This window comes from Mustela lutreola, chromosome 1, assembly GCF_030435805.1.
Source record: "Mustela lutreola isolate mMusLut2 chromosome 1, mMusLut2.pri, whole genome shotgun sequence".
In the NCBI taxonomy this organism is placed as follows: Eukaryota; Metazoa; Chordata; class Mammalia; order Carnivora; family Mustelidae; genus Mustela; species Mustela lutreola.
In genome coordinates this window covers 129,236,838-129,256,175 of record NC_081290.1, presented here as the reverse complement: position 1 = coordinate 129,256,175, position 19,338 = coordinate 129,236,838, and the positions used below count along the sequence as shown (strand labels likewise).

The 19,338-nt window shown below is 38.5% G+C and overlaps 1 protein-coding gene across 6 annotated transcripts in view; it reads right to left on the bottom strand.

Annotated features, from left to right (window-relative positions):
• Positions 1–19,338, bottom strand: part of FNIP2 (folliculin interacting protein 2) — a 132,902-nt gene that overhangs the window by 62,657 nt on the left and 50,907 nt on the right. For all 6 annotated transcript variants that reach the window (XM_059174305.1, XM_059174329.1, XM_059174321.1 and 3 more), the window contains exon 2: positions 2,385–2,511. In XM_059174305.1, coding sequence (XP_059030288.1) covers positions 2,385–2,511 — 127 coding nt within the window. The remainder of the gene's footprint in view (positions 1–2,384; positions 2,512–19,338) is intronic.

Below are 19,338 nucleotides of genomic sequence, written 5' to 3'. Positions count from 1 at the left end.
TGCTAATTTTATGACAGTGACATAAGGTATAAAGATACACCTTTATTAATTTTGTCCTTCCTCCTACACCAAAATATATTACTCCCTACAGAAGCGTCCTGTGCCATCTATGATAAGTTTTTTCTTTTCTGTTGGAGTCTTACTTGTTTTGTGTGCAGCTTTTGCTTGGAAAAACATGAATGCAACTGCAGCTTATCTAATCTCCAATGTGACAGTCACACTGGTGGTCTAATGCAAATGCCTGCAGTCATGTGCTTGATACAGACTCATGACGTTTTGTGCTTGCCAAGGGAGTGGGGGGCTGAAAATGGGAAAAGACTGTAAGGAAAACACAAACTGTGCCAGTCCATAATAGCCACTGGAGCAGTGATGGCACTCAAAATCATACTTGGTTATTCTCAGGTATCGGGCACTCCTTCAACACCCTCTTCAGCTCTAGCTGTTACTTAATACCACTTATACCAGAAACACAGCCCCTCAGACAGCCTAAAGTGACACACCTGCCTCACACACTGTTCGACCCCCCTGGCTGGGGTACAACATACTAAGCATCTATAATTGGAGAAAATAACTGGTACAGTGAATAGAGCACTTTTCTTTTCTTTTCTTTTCTTTTGGACTCTGTAGCCTTGGGCAAGTTACAAAACCTCTCTGGACCTACATGCCTTTTTGATTAAATGAGTACATCCAGGCTCCAGTGTTATCACTGCTCCGATATACCAAAATTCCTATTCATTTTGAAAACCCATGAGAATATTTTCCTTCCACCTGTTACCACCATTAAATGCCCTAGTGATGGTATGCAGGTGTTCCAACTAAACTACCTGTGCAGGGGCACCTGGGTGGCTCAGTGGGTTAAAGCCTCTGCCTTGGCTCAGGTCATGATCCCAGGGTCCCCCACAACGGGCTCTTTGCTCAGTGGGGAGCCTGCTTCCTCCTCTCTCTCTCTCTGCCTGCTTCTCTGCCTACTTGTGATCTCTGCCTGTCAAATAAATAAATAAAATCTTAAAATTATATATATATATATTTAAATATAAATAAATATAATATATAAAATAAAATATTTTTAAATATATATATTAATATATATATATATTAAAATATATATATATATTAAAATATATATATATATATATATATATATATATGTATATGTATGTGTATGTGTGTGTGTGTGTGTGTGTGTGTGTATTTTTTTAAAACAAACTACCTGGGCAGGGCTTCAGGGAAACAGGAAACAATGTGGAAAATCAAAGGAAAACCATGGCCTGTCCACCAAAGGGTAAAGTGCTCGCTCACTATAACTTGATACAAATCTACCATTAAAGCCTACAGGTGAATCACCTGAGAGATCCCTGCCCCTCCCGCACCCCCAACCTAACAAGCCCAACAACTACTGTAATGATTAGCTACCTGGCAGACTTCCACTTTAGAGCACTATGGAATCTACCCAGCTCAACTGCCTTTAACCAAATACGTCCTTCCTGCAGAAATGATCTTTATCAAAAACAGGAAAAGAGCCCCTGGGCCCTGATGAAACAAAGACCGTGAAATAAACTATTCATTTACTTAGCTACACATTCTATGAACTTCCAGAATTTGGTCAGTATGGATAGCAAGGTATTGAACATGAAAAGAATGAAAAGTCTAAAGGCAACAACTTAGAGGTACCGCAGGCTGATGTCCAGAAGACTCAGGACGTCTGGACTCTGTGCCTCACCTGGACACATGACCTTACCTTTCCTGTTCTGGCTACAAGGGATCAAGGGCTCTTATGTCCTCACTTTACCCATGCCAGATCTCCCCACACCCCATCCACCATCACCCCGACCCTGCTCACCACTAAAAATAGGAAATAAATAAAGCTTCCCTGGTCAGATGGGTTTGAGAAGCCCTCCCTTTTGAAGATAAAAGCTTATGTTAGCATACTGAAGAGCCCTATGGTAAGGAAAGCTATTTAATTTTGTTTAACTTCATGCAATGTAATACCTCTTATTATCTATGAGAAATACTAGACAGAATGATCTATTAACTTCCCTTCAAGCTAACACTTTATGAATTTTCGAGTTCTCAGTTTTCCTATTACACAGCACATGTTTGGCATCCAAATCCTACTGCATTGCAACTTTACCTCTAGTAACATTTATAGTACCCTACTGAGCATCTGTCATGATTCCTTGCTAACAGTCTCACCTGTGTATATTAATAAGAATACAAATGCAGCAGAGCAGGGTGGCGGAGAGCCTTTGTTTATGTTTCTTCTGAACCATTACTGGTACTGTACAATACAGCCCAAAGAGAAGATAATGAATTAATAAATGACTGCTCCGAGAGGTGGTTAACAGCACAGATAAAAAAGATGAAAGCAAATCTGCATTTCATACCTGAGTTGCCACCTCTTCAATCTTGTGAACCGCTTTAGAATCAAACAAGACTTGTCTGCCCCTCCTTTCACAGTCCTGGTAAACTATCAGGCGGATCTCATTCAGGTCAAACTCCGAACATGACCAGCTGTGGATTCAAAAGGGAGAAAGGAGTTATGTTACCCACAACACTTGGAATGATCATGGAGAGTAAGTTTCCCAGCCAATGTGTCTAAGGGCATCAGAGGGCCACAAAGGTGCAGAGATTATAACCCCTTCGCACCTAGGGGGCAGATAGCCTCGCCTGTGGCCTCAAAGGGGCCCTACAAATATTGCCAAATGGACATGACAAAGGTTGGGGAGACTGCAGTAAATAATAAATCACTGAAGAGAAAGCATCTCCTTCCAAAAAATCACAAGGATGTGGAGAGAAAGCTAAATTTGGATGCCTGCGTTCTGGGGATGGCATACCTGATGTATAGGAGTGTTCAAGCTTCTGTGTTACTAGCCAGGGAGCCATTTGGAGTGAGTGGGGCCTTTTCCCTTCCTCTCCCACACACCCAGGCTCAGGTAAAATTGAGTGGAATTACATATCCTAAAATTCAGGATTTTCCTCTATTGTAGCTGGCTCTGATACAGAAGTTTTGACAACCAGGTGCAGGGGCACCTGGGTAGTTCAGTCGGTTAAGCGTTTGCCTTCAGCTCAGGTCACGATCCTAGGATTGAGTTTGGGATAGAGTCCCATATCAGGCTCCCTGATAACTGGGGAGTCTGCTTCTCCGTCCACCCCTCCCCTGCTTATGTTCTCTCTCTGTCAAATAAATAAAATCTAAAAAAAAAAAAAAAAAATCAAGTGCATCACTGTAGGGAATTTGAATTGCTAACAATAATAATCAGCAATAAAGGAAGCATGGCTTATTCCTCTTAAAAAGAAAACTACAGACCAAAAATGGTGTCATTTAAGCCAAGTCACTAAACCAGAACTTAACACCTAACTTAACTACAGTTTCAACCTCCCCTAGAGGTTAACCAGGCCTAAAAGAAGATGAGGTTATGTGCCTGATAAGACCCTTGTCCCTCCTCCTCAGGGAAAATGACCTAGCCTGAAGTAATCATTTCTTTTCTTTTGCTGTTAACTCCTTGCTCCATCCTTCTCCCTGTAAAAACCGTCCATTCTGTACAACTCCTCAGAGCACACCTCTACTTGCTGGAGGGGATGCTGCCCCACTCAGGAACTGCTTAATAGAGCCAATGAAAACTTCAAATTTACTTGGTTTAATTTTGTCCTTTAACATTCCTAAGCAAACCAAAAGTTGCTGGGATAAAAATCCTCTAAACATAAGTCTGTTCTTGAGTAATGAATGAAGTGAGAACGTGAGACTATAAAAAGGGTAATCATTTAAAATGCACTACTTTGGGGCTCCTGGCTGGCTCAGGTGGTAGAGTCTGCAACTCTTGATCTCCAGGTTGTGAGTGCAGGCCCCATGCTGGGCACAGAGCTTACTTTTAAAAAATTTAAAAAATGAATAAATATAAAACGCACTGCTTTGGATTATTTTCAGTTATTAGTCTGTTAATCCACTTAACACATATTTGAGTGCCTACTATGATTCAGGCACTGTGGTCCTGATGCTAGATATTCAGCAGTTAACTAAAGATATCTGGTCCCTGCTCTCACAGAGAACATGGTTTAGCGGGGAATACTGGTCTAATAATATATGAATATGTAATTACAGATTGTCCTAAGTGCATAAAGGGGAAGGAGCCTCATATTTTCACATCTGAGGAACAGGGAAATCCCTAAGTATTTAAGGAAGTGAAGCAGGGTTCTGGCTGGCTCATTTGATAGAACATGTGACTTTTGATCTTGGGCCTTAAGTTTAAGCCACATGTTGGGTGTAGAGCCTAATAAGAAAGAAAAGAAAAAAAAAAAAAACAGACAGAGGATTTAAGGGACTAACATTTAAACAGGGCTTGAAGGAGTAAGAGTTAAAGAAATAAAGCGTGAGGGGCATCTAGGGGACTCAGTCGGTTAAGCATCTGCTTTTGGCTCAGGTCATGATCCCAGAGTCCTGGGATTGAGCCCCCAGTTGGGCTCCCTGCTCAGCAGGAAGTCTGCCTCTCCCTTTGCTCATGCTCTCTCTCTCTCAAATAAATAAATAAAATCTTTAAAAAAAAAATAAAGTGTGAGAATGAAGAACAGGGTAGGAAGAGGGAAGGACATGGTAAAATATAACACTGATATAGAAGAGACAGAAAAAAAAAAAAGCAGAGAAGTAGAGCTCAAGAGGTAGGCTGGGAAGACAGGCAGGAGCCAAGATCATACCCTAAGTGCAATGAGAGGCCAAGATGAACAAACAAAGGCTGATAAGCTCGCGTCTATACTTAAAAAAAAAAAAAAAGAAAGAAAGAAAAAGAAAAAGAAAAGAAAAAAGAAAAGAAAAAAAATTCAACCTAGCTCCTCTAAGGAAAACAGAGGTGGGGGAGATCAAGACTGGAAGCAAGAAGGCCAGACAGAATTCTTATGAGTTCAGCCCTTGTCAGGAAGGTGAGGACAGCAACTGAGGTGGAGGAAGCAAACACATGCATGATAAGTGCTCCAAAATGTTACTAATTACTTAAGAGAATTGTTAATGGTACAATTAAAAAAAAAAAAAAAACTGATACAGTGTCTGGTAGCCAACCACAAATTGTACATTATTGGCTCTTTCCTTTTTCAGTGATAGTTAATATTGAATATATTCTTTCCAGGTAGCAGATTAGTTTTCTTAAATTCCAGCACCAAAAAATACAAAGTTCTTATAACAACCTATGTTCTAAACTACCATGTCCAGTATCCCTTCCTCCTGATTTTGATAACATGGCCAAGTTTATCTAGGAAATCATTTTCTTCTCAGTCCACAAGTCATCTGTGATCCAGGTCTGGCCAATCAGACCCCCAGCTAGGCTGTGAAAGCAAGTCCCCACACTTCGCTGCTTGGCTGGCAGATGATACTCTAGAGTTGACGGTGCCTGCTTTTTGTCGTTATGAGGTGAGAACCTATCTCTGAAAATGAAGTCAATGTGAAGGAAAGAGAGGTGAGCAATGGGGTGAGACAGATTCTTGTTGGCAATCGAAGCTACCTGCTTCCAAGTGAGCACTCTTCCTGAAGTTAGTTTTCTATCACTTACAACCCAAACGGTCCTGGTGACTGTGCCCCCAAACCACTAAATTTTAAAATTACACAAAGTCATTAATAATGCCTCTGTGGAGAGCCTGGCTGGCGCAGTCAGCACAGCATGCAACTCTTGATCTTGGTGTTGTAAATTCAAGCCTTATGCTGAGTGTAGGGACTACTTAAAAAAAAAAATCTTAAAAAAAATAGCCTCCAAGAGGGGCGCCTGGGTGGCTCAGTGGGTTAAGCCGCTGCCTTCGGCTCAGGTCATGATCTCGGGGTCCTGGGATGAGTCCCGCATCGGGCTCTCTCTGCTCAGCAGGGAGCTTGCTTCCTCCTCTCTCTCTCTGCCTCTCTGCCCACTTGTGATTTCTCTCTGTCAAATAAATAAATAAAATCTTAAAAAAAAAAAAAATAGCCTCCAAGAGTACACAGGCTAAAGTTATTAAAAGTGAGAAAGCAAAGAGGGTTTAATTGTCTTTTTTCTTGTTCGACCTGTTTTGCCCTAGCAATGACACTTCACCAAAACAGCTTTCTAATTTAAGAAGTTGTTCAATCTTTTTTTTTTTTTTTGAGAGGTAGCCATGATTCAAATATCCAATAATGATTGTAACACTTTATTAAATGTTTCATGCTATTTTTCAAAATTTAAAAGAATGGAAATAAAGATATGGAAGGGGAAAGTAAATATGTTGGATTATCTAATTTTTTGACCTAAATTAATTTTAAAAAGTATGTTTTATAAACTGTAAAGCAAACTATACTCTCCTTCCATATGAATATTTTATTTAATGACTAATTAAATTCTTGTCAGCTGTCATTACTATTATCAGTGGAGAAAATTACAGTTGAGAAATTTGACAAAGAAAATACAGGCAGGACAAAGGAGATATACTGAATGCTTCAAAGTAAGACAGGCCTAGGATCAAATCTCACTCTGCCTCCCACTGGTTTGACAGCCTTGGGCAAGTCCCCCCAGGCAGCACTAGTGGGGCCTGGTATAAAGATTAAAGGAGATAATCTATGGAAATCTCCCAGCACACTGTCAGCTCTTTCCCCTACCATCTTCCATATACAGAGGCTTGGGTTAGTCATCATCATATGCCACATCTATCTTCTGCGCGTCCGCATTCCCTTCAATACTCCACCAAAAGTTTTTGTGGGGCTTCTGTGAGTACCAGCCATGGTTCCTGGTGTTTCACTGAGGGCAACCCTGCATGACTCCAAGAAGTCTATGAAAAAATATGCCTTGGGCTTTTGCCTTAAGATATCTATTTGAAATATGTTTATTCTAATCAGAACTACCTCATTTCTTTGCTTTGGTTGAAAGCAAGGACAGAACACTGGTCCCTGGTGTAATTTGTCTACTCTATGACTGCAGCTGTCGGACTGTAGGCACAACAAAATAAGATGGTTTATCTACCTTTTCTTAAACAAAAGGACTTAGATGGACACTTTTCAGTTTCAAGATTCCATGATGTTAAGAATGAATGAACCAGATCTTATTTCTGGAACTACTCGAGAGCAGGAAGAAAGTGACCAAAGTCTAAATTACTTAACCTGAAAGGTGACAAGCAACAGTTCAAAGGAGTTAAGACAGAAAACAGAATTCTCTTCAAAATATATATAACCCCCCCAAATAAATAAATAAAATAAAAAATATATATAACCCATCTGAAAATAATGATGTACTATACATTGGGCTAATTGAATTTAAATTTAAAAAGTAAAAATAAAAATAAAATAAAATACATATAACCACGTGTTGTGGGTTGAGTCTTGTCCCCTCAATTCCTCATTTTCACACCTGGGACTAGGACCTTGTTTGGAAACAGGGTCTTTGAAGATTAAGGTTAAGATCAGGTTAAGATTAAATCAAACTAGATTAGGATGGGCTTTAATCCAACAACTGGTGTCCTCATAAGAGGAGGGAAATCTGGACACGGACAAAGAGGGGAGGTGATGGATGACAGACAGATTGTGGAAGTACACTGCTACAATCCAAGGAAAGCCAAAGAAGGCTGGCACTCAGAGGCGTTACAGTAAGAAAGAACTGGATAAGTCCTTATTCTCAATGAATTTAAAATCCAGAAGACACAATTATATAGGAAACTACATGAAAATAAAAAGACAAGGCAGAATATAGGAAGCAAAAGTGAAGAAAAAAAAAAAAAAACAGGAATCGGGGCGCCTGGGTGTCTCAGTGGATTAAGCCGCTGCCTTCGGCTCAGGTCATGATCTCGGGGTCCTGGGATCAAGTCCCGCATTGGGCTCTCTGCTCGGCAGGGAGCCTGCTTCCCTCTCTCTCTCTCTCTGCCTGCCTCTCCGTCTACTTGTGATTTCTCTCTGTCAAATAAATAAATAAAATCTTTAAAAAAAAAAACACAACCCAGGAAAAAGTTCCCAGAAGCAGCAATATTTGAACCAACAAAGTTAGGAAGAATGGCAAGGATTCCACGTAAACAAGGGAGTCAGTCATTGCAGAAAAAGGGCGTGGCATAAACACAAAAAATCAAATGATAGAAAGTCTTCATTGGTTGGATTATGTCTTCGGCAGAAGAATCACACAGGAAAAGAGGCCATAAAGTTTAGGATTACTTGTAGAGAGCCCTGTATATTTCAAGAAAAAAATATGGAAAATGGGTGGCAGTAACAAATATGGAATCTTTTTTTTTTTTTTTTTTTGGTCTGGGTTAGTACTCTCAGGAAAAGAGCAAACAGGAAAAGTAATTTGCAAATTAGTTGACATTCTTATTTTATACTGAAAAGATCTTTGATGCACAACTTGCCAAATTTAGCTTCAGAGACACTAATAAAAATTTACCATTCAATTGCTGTTCTGTGGTCAAGTGTATAATTTAAAAAATACTTAAAGATTCCAATTCTTATTAGAAGCTTTAATTCATCAAGCTAGCCTAAAGATATAATTTTAAAATGATTCCAAATAAATGCATCACACTGTTATTTTACCAAAAGAAATTCCTATTGGTTACTGGCTGCAACTCTGTCTTTAAGAAAGTAGGTGATATATAATTTTTTTACTTCTTTTGTAGAAGAAGTGTGTGGAATGAAAGAATAAATCCCTATAATCAGCAGTATGGTGTGGAAAGAGCACCGTAAGTAACAACACAAACCTCAAAGCACACTCCTGCATTCACTCTTTCCACCCACTTTTAGGATCCGGTTAACCCAAGTACCATGGAAGATACTAGGAATAGAAATTAATTGGATGCAGTTCCTCCCTCAGAAGGCTTACAACCTGATATGGGAAGGCCAATATACAAACACAAAGGATGTAGACGTCAAGTCCACACTGTAGGGGTAAGGGATGGATGAAAGTCACAGAGGATGTGATCCTTGGGACATGAATTGGTATTCACCAGGATAAACAACTTTTATCTCTAGCTGTACCACTTTCGACCCAAGTGACTTTAGGAAAGCACTTATCCAGGGGTCACCTCTCTCAAAGTGTATCTATCTGCCTTATCTCTCTCACAAGGTTGTTGGGAAAAACAGTTACTAAGTATGAAAGTGCTCTTAGGCCTGCAAAGCGTAAACCAGAGATAAGTTCAGACACACAATACTTTCACTGAGATCTTTGGGGCCAGGTGTTTAAGTATTCAGAATTTTTTATATTTTAGAAAGAATGTCATACCACATGTTATGTGATACCTCCTCCCAGGTTCCAGGTATAACCAAATCCCAAAATAAAACAAATTAATATTACATCAGGCCAAGTTATGAATATTTATGCTGAGTGGATTAGACAGAAACTATGCATAACCTCACAATAGTTCAGGTTAATTCCAAAAATCTTTTCAGAGATTTTAGGATTTTAGAATTGTAGGATAAGAGGTTGTTGACCAACGTAATGCTTACTGTGTCTTAGGGAAGGTCACAAGGCTAGAATAAGTAACATTAAGTTCACCAACTTTATCCCAGATATAAGCAATCCCTAACAAAGACAACTATCAAGGTTTATGTGCAAGTAAGTTCTAACTCAGGACTCGTTTCTCCCTTTCACTGAAACAGTACTATAAATGGTTGCAAGAGTCACAAGCTAAAACCATATAAGTCTTTATGTGTTCACACAACAATAACAAAACATTATGAGTCACAAAACAGCCTGAGGTTTGGATAGGATGTACCATGAACTATGAAGTACAGAGCAGGAAAAAACAGAATTCTTCCCCTCCCCCTACCCTGAGTTCAGGGGTCATATCAAGTAAAACTGCAAAACAGGTAAAGTTCATGTATGGCCCCATGGCACCATCATACCCACCCACACACTGTCCTAGAGCCCCCGTGGCATTGACTAAACCACAGAGCACTGTACTGGTCGTCAGAATGCCTGAGTTCTAGGCAGGATCAACAGCCTATTCCCTTCACCTCGTCCAGAGTTCCTTCCTCTAAAAAATGATGGGTTGGGGCAAAAATCATTCCTCAAGGTCTTATCCTTCCAAATGTAACACACAAGAATTCCAAATCATCTATAAAACACACACAGTGTGATTTAGAATGGATGATCCCAGCAAGGTAATAAGAGGAAAGCAATTGTAATGTTGATCCACATTACTGCATGACAGCCCTCACCTCTTCAAACTGTACTCTATAATTTAACAAACATGCTTCTTAATATAAATACATCTTTAATCGATAGAACTTTCAAAAGATGCTAACAAAATCTGCAGAGGAAAAGTACAAGTTCTTTGGAGGCAAGAGGGACTCTGAGGGGCCAGGTGACTATGCCACTATACCAACTAGGATACCACCCCTGGCCAGATTTTGCTGTTATTATTAATAGGTTTTTCCCCTTAAAAATTCACAGAAGCTCTAAATCTGGTCTATATTTTCCAAAATAGTTCCTATAATTCATGAAAGAGTACTATGTGTTCTTTTCCAGTATCTTTAAATTAGAAGCTACCTTTACTTACAAAAAAAAAAAAAAATAAAAAAGAAAAGAAAAAAAGTTAGGAGGCAGGCGTGCCTGGCTGGTTCCACCAGAAGAGCAAGTGACTTTTTTTTTTTTTTTAAGATTTTATTTATTTATTTGACAGACAGAGATTATAAATAGGCAGAGAGGCAGGCAGAGAGAGAGAGAGAGGGGAAAGCAGGCTCAATCCCAGGACCCTGAGATCATGACCTGAGCCAAAGGCAGAGGCTTTAACCCACTGAGCCACCCAGGCACCCTGCAAGTGACTTTTGATCTCAAAATCATGAGTTTGAGTCCCGCATTGGGTTTAGAGATTAGTTAAAAAAAAAAATATATATATATATATATATATATATATATATATATATATGTACATAAATGTATATACACATATATCTTTATCTTTGCTGTTCATCTTCATGCACGCTTTAAGTCAATATTCATTGAGCTAATTCTTTCATACTCTTGTCGGCATAACCCAAACACTCTCAATATTCATTACTATATTTCAGGATTACTGAAATGCACAAGGACCCTGCTGAAAGCTAACTTGCAAAAACATGATTTCATATCTTTTCCTGAAAGTAAGGTTTCCCCACCTCCCTTACTCACCCACCCAGGGAAATCATATACTAATAACATAAATATTTAAGACACTAGTTTGTATATTAATTCTAGACCCATTTAAATTATACACAGATTCTGTTCTCCTAGAGGTTTCCAAAGGTCAAAAGCATGCTTCTCTCCATAAGGCTTTTTGTTTGCAAAATGAGAATGCCAAAATCAACAGAAACTGTACCTATCTTTGGTTGTAAAATATCAGCTCTAAAAGAAATGGGTACAGGAGAGCACGTGGAGAGTGGTCAGAGCACAGCACTGTAGGGTCGGGCCATGGGGCAGAGGCAAGAATGAAAATAAGGGGGAAAAAAAGAAAGACATGGGTACAAACACACAAATTTACATATTCTTTGACCTGGCAATTTCATTTGTAGGAATTGATCCTACAGATCAATTTGCATGGGTTCAAAATGATTATGTACAAAAAGGTATTCAGTGTAGCACTGTTTGGAATGGCAAAGGACTTGAAAATGTCAACACAAGATTGTTAAATCATGGTCCATCCATACAGATATAACAACAAATGAAGATGAACCTTATGTAATTATATCACAAGCCAAGACACCACTCAGGAAGAAGTACAAGATATTGCTCATAGAATGTTACTATATGGGGGCACCTAGGTGGTGCAGTGGGTTAAGTCTCTTGCCTTGGGCTCAGGTCATGATCTCAGGGTCCTGGGATCAGGTCCCACATCGGGCTCTCTCTTTGGCGGGGAGCCTGCTTCCCCCTCTCTTTCTGCCTGCCTCTCTACCTACTTGTGATTTCTCTCTGTCAAATAAATAAATAAAATCTTAAAAAAAAAAAAAAAAGAATGTTACCATATGTATTTTTGAAAAGAAAAATAAAAAATTCTGGATTTTATTATATATACACAGGCTATCTCTAGAAAGATGAATAACGGATTATAAGACTGGTTGTGTCTAGAACTATTTTTTAAAAGATTTATTCATTTATTTTTAGAGAGAAAGAGCAACTGCACACACTAGCAGGGGGAGAGGGAGAGGGACAGAGACAGAGACTCTCCAGCAGACTCCCCACTGGGCAGGGAGCCCAATGCAGGACTTGATCCCACAACTCTGGGATCATGACCTAAGCTGAAACCAAGAGTCAGAGAGACATTCAACCCACTTAGCCACCCAGGCACCCCCAGGACTATTTAATACACAGCTGTCAAAACAGCATAGAGTGTAGACTCTGAAACCAGGCAGCCTGAGTTCAAGTCTTCACTCTGCCTGTTTCTAGTTATGTGACTTCAGGAAGTTACCTAACCTCGCTGTTTCTCAGTATCTCACTTGCAAAATGGGGACAGTAGTGCCTTCTCCATAAGTGTTTGAGGATTAATGCAGAGCCAGCACACAGAAAGTGTGCTGTAAGTACTAAGACGTATCTTTTGAATATTTAAGCATATAACTGTATTATCTCTTGAAAAATTAAAAATAATTTACAAAACTGAGGGGTACAATAAGAACATTCTAATTTTTTTAACTCATCAGATAGTCTACTATTGCCTTAAGACAAACAACCTTAATTACTGTTTGCTTTGAAAAGCTTCTTGGTAGCTGAAGCATGAGGCTGTGGGTGAACTCCTACAGGGAAACCACCTTAATGAATTCAAGGCATTTAGAATCAGTTTCAAATATGTAGTTTGGCCTTAGACAATGACATTTATTGAGCTTTCTTGTCAGCATTCATATACCACATTTTCCTGCCCTTTTTCATCCCCTGCCTCTCCCAAGAATAGGATAAGTTTTTCTCTAAAAAGTAACCCCTCTTTCCATTTATTAAACCTATTTATGGCCTTTGAGTTTATTACTGTTCTAGTACTGCATTACATTGTTTCCTACTATATTCAATAACTGCCCTTTTTTTTTACTGCATAATCTCACAGAGCCTAAAGATACTACTTCAAGAAAGTCTGATGTTTGGATATAGGCGGGGGAGGACTGGTGATCAGAGTTACACAGCACACACACAAATAATTGCCTAACATTTGAGAGGTTGCCAAATACTTTACTGAATTCACCTGAGCTAACCTTCACAAATGCCCTGTAAAAGCCTGTATTTCATATTTTATACAGAAATCAGGAGACCATTAAAAAGGTATAACCAGTAAGTGGCAAAGACAGGACTCAAACCAATGTTTGCTGATTCCAAATTCTGTGCTCTTCCAACTCTGAGATACCATCACCTTCCTATCAGTAGCAAACAAGTCAGGGTCACAGCTTCTATGTTCCAGGACATCCCTCTGCATTTCCTTCTGAGGTATAAAAACCCTGTTACACTTGAAAAATAAGAATACTGGTGATATAATCTTAAGACTGAAAAGTAAAACCCAGAAGTACTGTGAATGACCCCAACTATGTTAAAAAAAAAAAAAAAAAACCTGTTATCAAAGTTGTCTTTAAAGCTCACCAAAAATTAGTAGCTCATATCACAGACAGAAGATGAATCTCCCTAATATATAAAGGACCAGAAATCAATGAAGAAGAATACTCACAAACCAATACTCACAAACTGGGCAATGGATACAGGTAGTTCACAGAAAAAAAATATATTATGATGGTTTTTAAATAGGAAAAGATGTTAAATCTCACTCTTAGAGAAAAGCAAATTAAAGTCATACACTTATCAGATTGGCAAAATTCAAAAAATTAACACAACTTACTCGATTAAGACAAGCAGAGGCACAAAATGGTATGACTACATTGGGGGAGCAATTCATCATAGCTAGAAGAATTACAAGTATTTGTAACCTTGGACCCACCGATCCTACTTCTGGAACTAAGCAAATATAAACATGTGATTGTGGCATGTTTGCTAAGAGGGGAAGGCTGGAAACAACTGGAGAAGACACTGGTAGGGGTAAGTTGTATCATTTATTTTAAATTTACACAACAAAATACCAAGGAGCTGTAATAGAGAGTGTGCAAGGATGACAGAAAACCTGTTAGATCTCCAGAGGATACTGAAAGTCCGAACAGCAAAGAGTAGATTCATGCATACAGCATGCTACCTTTTGTGTAAGAAGGAGGAATACATATTTGTATTTGCTTATTTTTATACAAAAGAAATGTAAAAAATTAGTTTATATAAATTGAATTTTAAAAAGTAGAGAAGGAGAGAAAAGTTCTGACTTTTGAAAACAAAACTCACAAGAATATTCTGTTCTCCCAGGTAAAGAGCTAGATTAGTTTATCAGACGTCATTGTTCCTTCCATTAGTTCTAAAATAAATTTCTAGATCTTATTGTCTACTCCTGGCCATGAAGAGGCGTGCAGATAAAACAGATAAAATAAGGCCAGGAGCTTGCCCAGCACTTCCTAAGATTGGTTTTTAAATTTATGGCCCAGATAGTTGATAAATTTGCCTGAAAATGCTCTCCCTCGTTGGGTGGAGAAGACAAGACTTTCAAAAGTCTTAGTCCTAGAGAGAGACACTGGCAGTCTGGGAGTTCATAGTTGAGGTAAGATGCTGTTAGAGGCCAGAACATTTGTTAATGCGCAAAAAGGCAAGTGAGTGGCCACAGGCCCTTATGGGGGGGGGCTGTAGCCAAGGCTAGGAAGTATACATGCTGTCACACCTTCCACATCATGGTGAGTACTGTGGGGAAGTTCTGAGCAATGGCAGCCAAGAGGGCTAGAGAAAAGACTCCTGTTGCTTCCTTACCGCCCTGCACCAGGTAGACCCCTGTGACCTCTGCCTATTGCCTATTGCATCCAAAGTGCGATTTCTTCATCCAAAAAACCGTCTACATAAAAACATGTACAGGAATGTTTATGCAGCATTATTCATTATAGCCAAAAGGTGTGTGTGTGGGGGGGAGTCACATGTCCATCACTGGATAAATAAAACATGGTACATCTATACAATAGAGTATTACTTGGTCATAAAAAGCAATAAAGTACTAACACATGCTAGAACATGTGTGAACCCTGAATGCATGGTAAGTGAAAGAAGTCAGTCACAAAAAATTGTATGCTGTATGAGTCCATTTACAGAAAATGCCCAGAATAGGCAAATGTACACAAAACAGATAGCAAATTATAGTTAAATCTTGTGCGGGGTATCTTCTGGAGGTAATGAAAATGTTCTGAAGAGAACAGTGGTGATGACTGCACCAATCTATGAATACACATAAATCCACCCAAGCATATACACACTTTAGATGGGTGGATTGCGTGGTATGTGAATTACATCTCCCCAAGCTGTTTCAAAAGAAAACAAGATACATTTTCTGTATACCTCCTCCACCCCACCCAAGGATGATGAGCAGTGGGAACACTCATGCACCACTGTTGAGAAAGGATTTGAGGCAACTTCTTTGTGGAATATCTAGTAAAGCCAATATGCAGATATTCTAAAACTTAAAAATTCCTCCTAATAATTCCACCCCACCCAGTGGAGGGAGATACGCAGAAAAAGACAAGTGTAATACTATACAATGCAACATTGTTTATAATAGTAAAAATCTGTTTAAAAAAATGTTCATCAATAGACTAATGGATAAATTGTAGCATGCGATACTGAATTTAGAAGTACTGAACTAGAACTAAAGGAATTAATACAAATAAATCTCAAAATCATAGATATAAACACACACATAAGCTTCTGTATGTACAGTACATACAGTTCTGTATGTACTGTATGTACGGTATGAAATTTGTTCTGTAATGTTAAATATGTGTGACCAAGTTTTTTTTTTTTTTTTTTTCAATACATCTTGGCCAGTAAACTAAAAATATGCAGAGGTAAATATTCAGAATGTAGTTACTTCTGGGAGGTAGAGAGGGAAAAGACTGGGCCCAGCAAGGGTTATGCAGGAAGCAACATCTGTTCCTCTGGTGTTTTAAATTTTCTTGTTTTTAATTATATATGTGAAGCCAAAGTGGCAAAATGTTAAGATTTAAGAAAACTGGGTTGTGGGTACACATATGATTATTGTAACATGTTCTGCATCTTCTGTAGGTTGAAATAGTTCATAAGAAAATGAAAATGCAATCCCTTTGATGTTCTTCAGAAAACTAAAAATAGAACTACCCTATGATCCAGGAATCACACTACTGGGTATTTACCCCAAAATTACAAAAAAAAAAAAAATGTTAAGGGACACATGCATCCCTATGTTTATTGCAGCATTATTTACAATAGCCAAACTACAGAAGCAGCCACAGTATCCACTGATAGATGAATGAAGATGTGGTATGTACATATACAATTGAATATTATTCAGCCATAAAAAAGAATGAAATCTTGCCATTTGCAACAACATAGCTAGGTAGTATAAATGCTGACTGAAATAAGTCAGAGAAAGACAAATATCATATGATCTCATTCATATGTGGAATTTAAGAAATAAAACAAATTAGCAAAGAAAAAAAAAAAGGAGACAGACAAACCAAGAAACAGACTCTGAACTCTAGAGAACAGACTGATAGTTACCAGAGGGGAAGAGGGAGATGGGAGAAATAGGGGATAGACATTAAAGAGTACATTTACCATGATAAAAAAATAAAATTAAAGAAACACTTAAATTGAGGGAAAGAAGAAGAAGAGGAGGAGGAGGAGAGATGATGCTAGCACAGACTAGGCTGTAATAGTGGAGGTGGTAAGAAGTAGTCAGATTCTGGGTAGCATTTGCAGGTAGAGCCATTTGGAGATGCTACGGATTGGATACAGTAGGTAAGGAAGGGGGTGGGGGAAGACTGGTCCCATAATTAGGACCATCAAGATGGAGAAGGCAGCAGGTGAGGCAAATTGTTGGATATACAAATCTGGAGGTCAGGGAAAAAGTCTGGGCTGGCATTATAAAAGTGGGAGTTGTTGGACTACAGATGGTTTTTAAGGCCAAGAGCTGAATGAGATCACTAAGAAAGTTGAGTGTAAGTAGAAAAAAGGTCCAAGGACTGAGCCTTCAAGCACACCAACATTAACAGGTCTAGATAAAAAGAGGACTCAGCAAAGATCAAAATGGAGCAATCAGAAAAGGGGAGAATGCTGGAGTAAAAAAGGAAATGCTAAATGGGTTTCTAATGAGCCCAAACAAACAAAAAACCAAAACCAAAACCAAAAAAAGGATTTGTAAAAAAAGCTAGCAAAACTGACTACCTAAAGGGCATGCGGGAAAATAAAGAGGTGGGAACAATATATTTCAAATACATATTTTTATTGTTGTACCAAGTGAATGTACTATCTCTGAAGACATATAGACAAATGGTTTTTAAAACGTTAAGGAAGAAAAACTACACTCATACTCTAAAAGGTGATTCAACCTAAAGATGCTCAGTCTCCTTTGGCTCAGGTTATGATCCTGGGGTCCTGGGATGGAGCCCTGTGTCAGGCTGCCCGCTCAGCAGGGAATCTGCTTCCCTCTCTCCCTCTCTCCTGTGTGCTCACTCTCTCTCTCCCTCTCTTTCTTAAGCCAATCAATCAATCAATCTCAAAAAAAAGGCGATTCAAACTACAAAAGATACTAGAGCTGGAAGGGTCTCTTTAGCTTTGCTTCAGGTTTCCAAGTAGAGACACGACAATCCCAATTAGGGTAACACTCCTGACTGTCTTCACTCCATCTGCTCCTTCCCAGGGCAAAAAGAATGATTTCTGATTAATAAATTTTCTCTTATTCTTTGGCATGTATCTGCCTGCACAGCACACACAAACCAATCTGATCCTCAACTACTCAACATCAAGTTTTACAGGGGTGAACCCTTCGTGACAACGCTTATATGTGTCCTAGGCTGCCAATGACAAGGTGTGTGAACAAATCTAATTTTGAGGTTATTAGGCAGATCCTTGTTGGTATACACCCTAACCATTTTCCAAATGTAAATATATTTTGGTTTCTATCTATTTGAACAATTTCTATCTTTCAATTTTGAAATTCTATTGAGAACAGAAAAAGGGTCTCCCTCAAATTTCCTACAAGGAAAATTATCTCCCAAGGAGAATGTCAGAAATGTGAATAAAAATAAGTTTCTTTCTATGCTTTGTTAGCAGTCAAAAACTAGAAACCTAAACATCCACCAGAAGAACATACTCTAAGTTTTTGAGGCCATCTATTTAAGAACATACTATGAAGTAATTAAAATTTGTTCACGGAAACATTTTAATAACATGGGGGAGGGGCACCTGGGTAGCTCAGTGGGTTAAGCCTCTACTTTTAGCTTGGGTCATGATCTCAGGGTCCTGGGCAATGGGCTCTCAGCTCAGCAGGGAGCCTGCTTCCCCCTCTCTCTCTGCCTGCCTTTTTGCCTACTTGAGATCTCTGTCAAATAAATAAATAAAATCTTAAAAAAAAATAACATGGGGGAAATGTTATAGTGAGTAAAAAAGCAGATTATATATAATCTGATTGATAGATACAATATGATTCAGTTAATATAATACAGCTTATATCCATGTACCAAAAAAGGACTGCACGAGGGGCTCCTGGGTGCCTCAGTCATTTAAGCTTCTGACTCTTGATTTCAGCTCAGGTCACGATGTCAGGGTTATGAGTTTGAGCCCTACACTGGGCTCCGTGCTGAGCGGAGAGTCTACTTGAGATTCTCTTGCTCTCCCTTTGCCCCTCCCCTTGCTCACTTGCTCATTCTCTAAAAAATAAATAAAATCTAAAAAAAAAAGGACTGCAAGAAAATAAAAGTGTTAGTAGTAAAATTTGTGTGATAGCATTATGAGTAACTTGAATTTTCATTTTTATATATGCTTATACCTTTCCAGCTTCTATAATAAAAGTATATCATTTTGATAATCAGAAAAAATATTTTCAAAAATCTTAAAATAAGTTTAGTAACAATATAAAAGAAAAAGTTGGAGGAATTTAAAAAGAAAAGGGGAGGGGATTCCTGGCTGGTTCAGTTGGAAGAACATGTGACTCTTGATCTCAGGTTGTTAGTTCAAGCCCTGTGTTGGGTGTAGAGATTACTTAAATAAATAAAACTTTTTAAAAAACCAAATAAAATAAAGAGAAAAGGGGAAAGTAGCTAGCTTGACATAAATGCAGTCATGCTCCGGAAAATACACCTGTTAAAGTATTTTTTTACAATATTTCATATACCTGCAATTAACAAGTGGAATTTAAAATTAAAAACACAATATCATTTATATTAGCACAGTCCCCCAATATATACAAAATCTATAAGAGGAAAACTATAAAACTCTGATAAAAGAAATGAAAGAACTAAATAAATGGAGAGATATTCCACTGTCATGGATAGGAGACTCAAGATGCCAGTTCTTCCCAACTTGATCTACAGATTCAATAGAATCC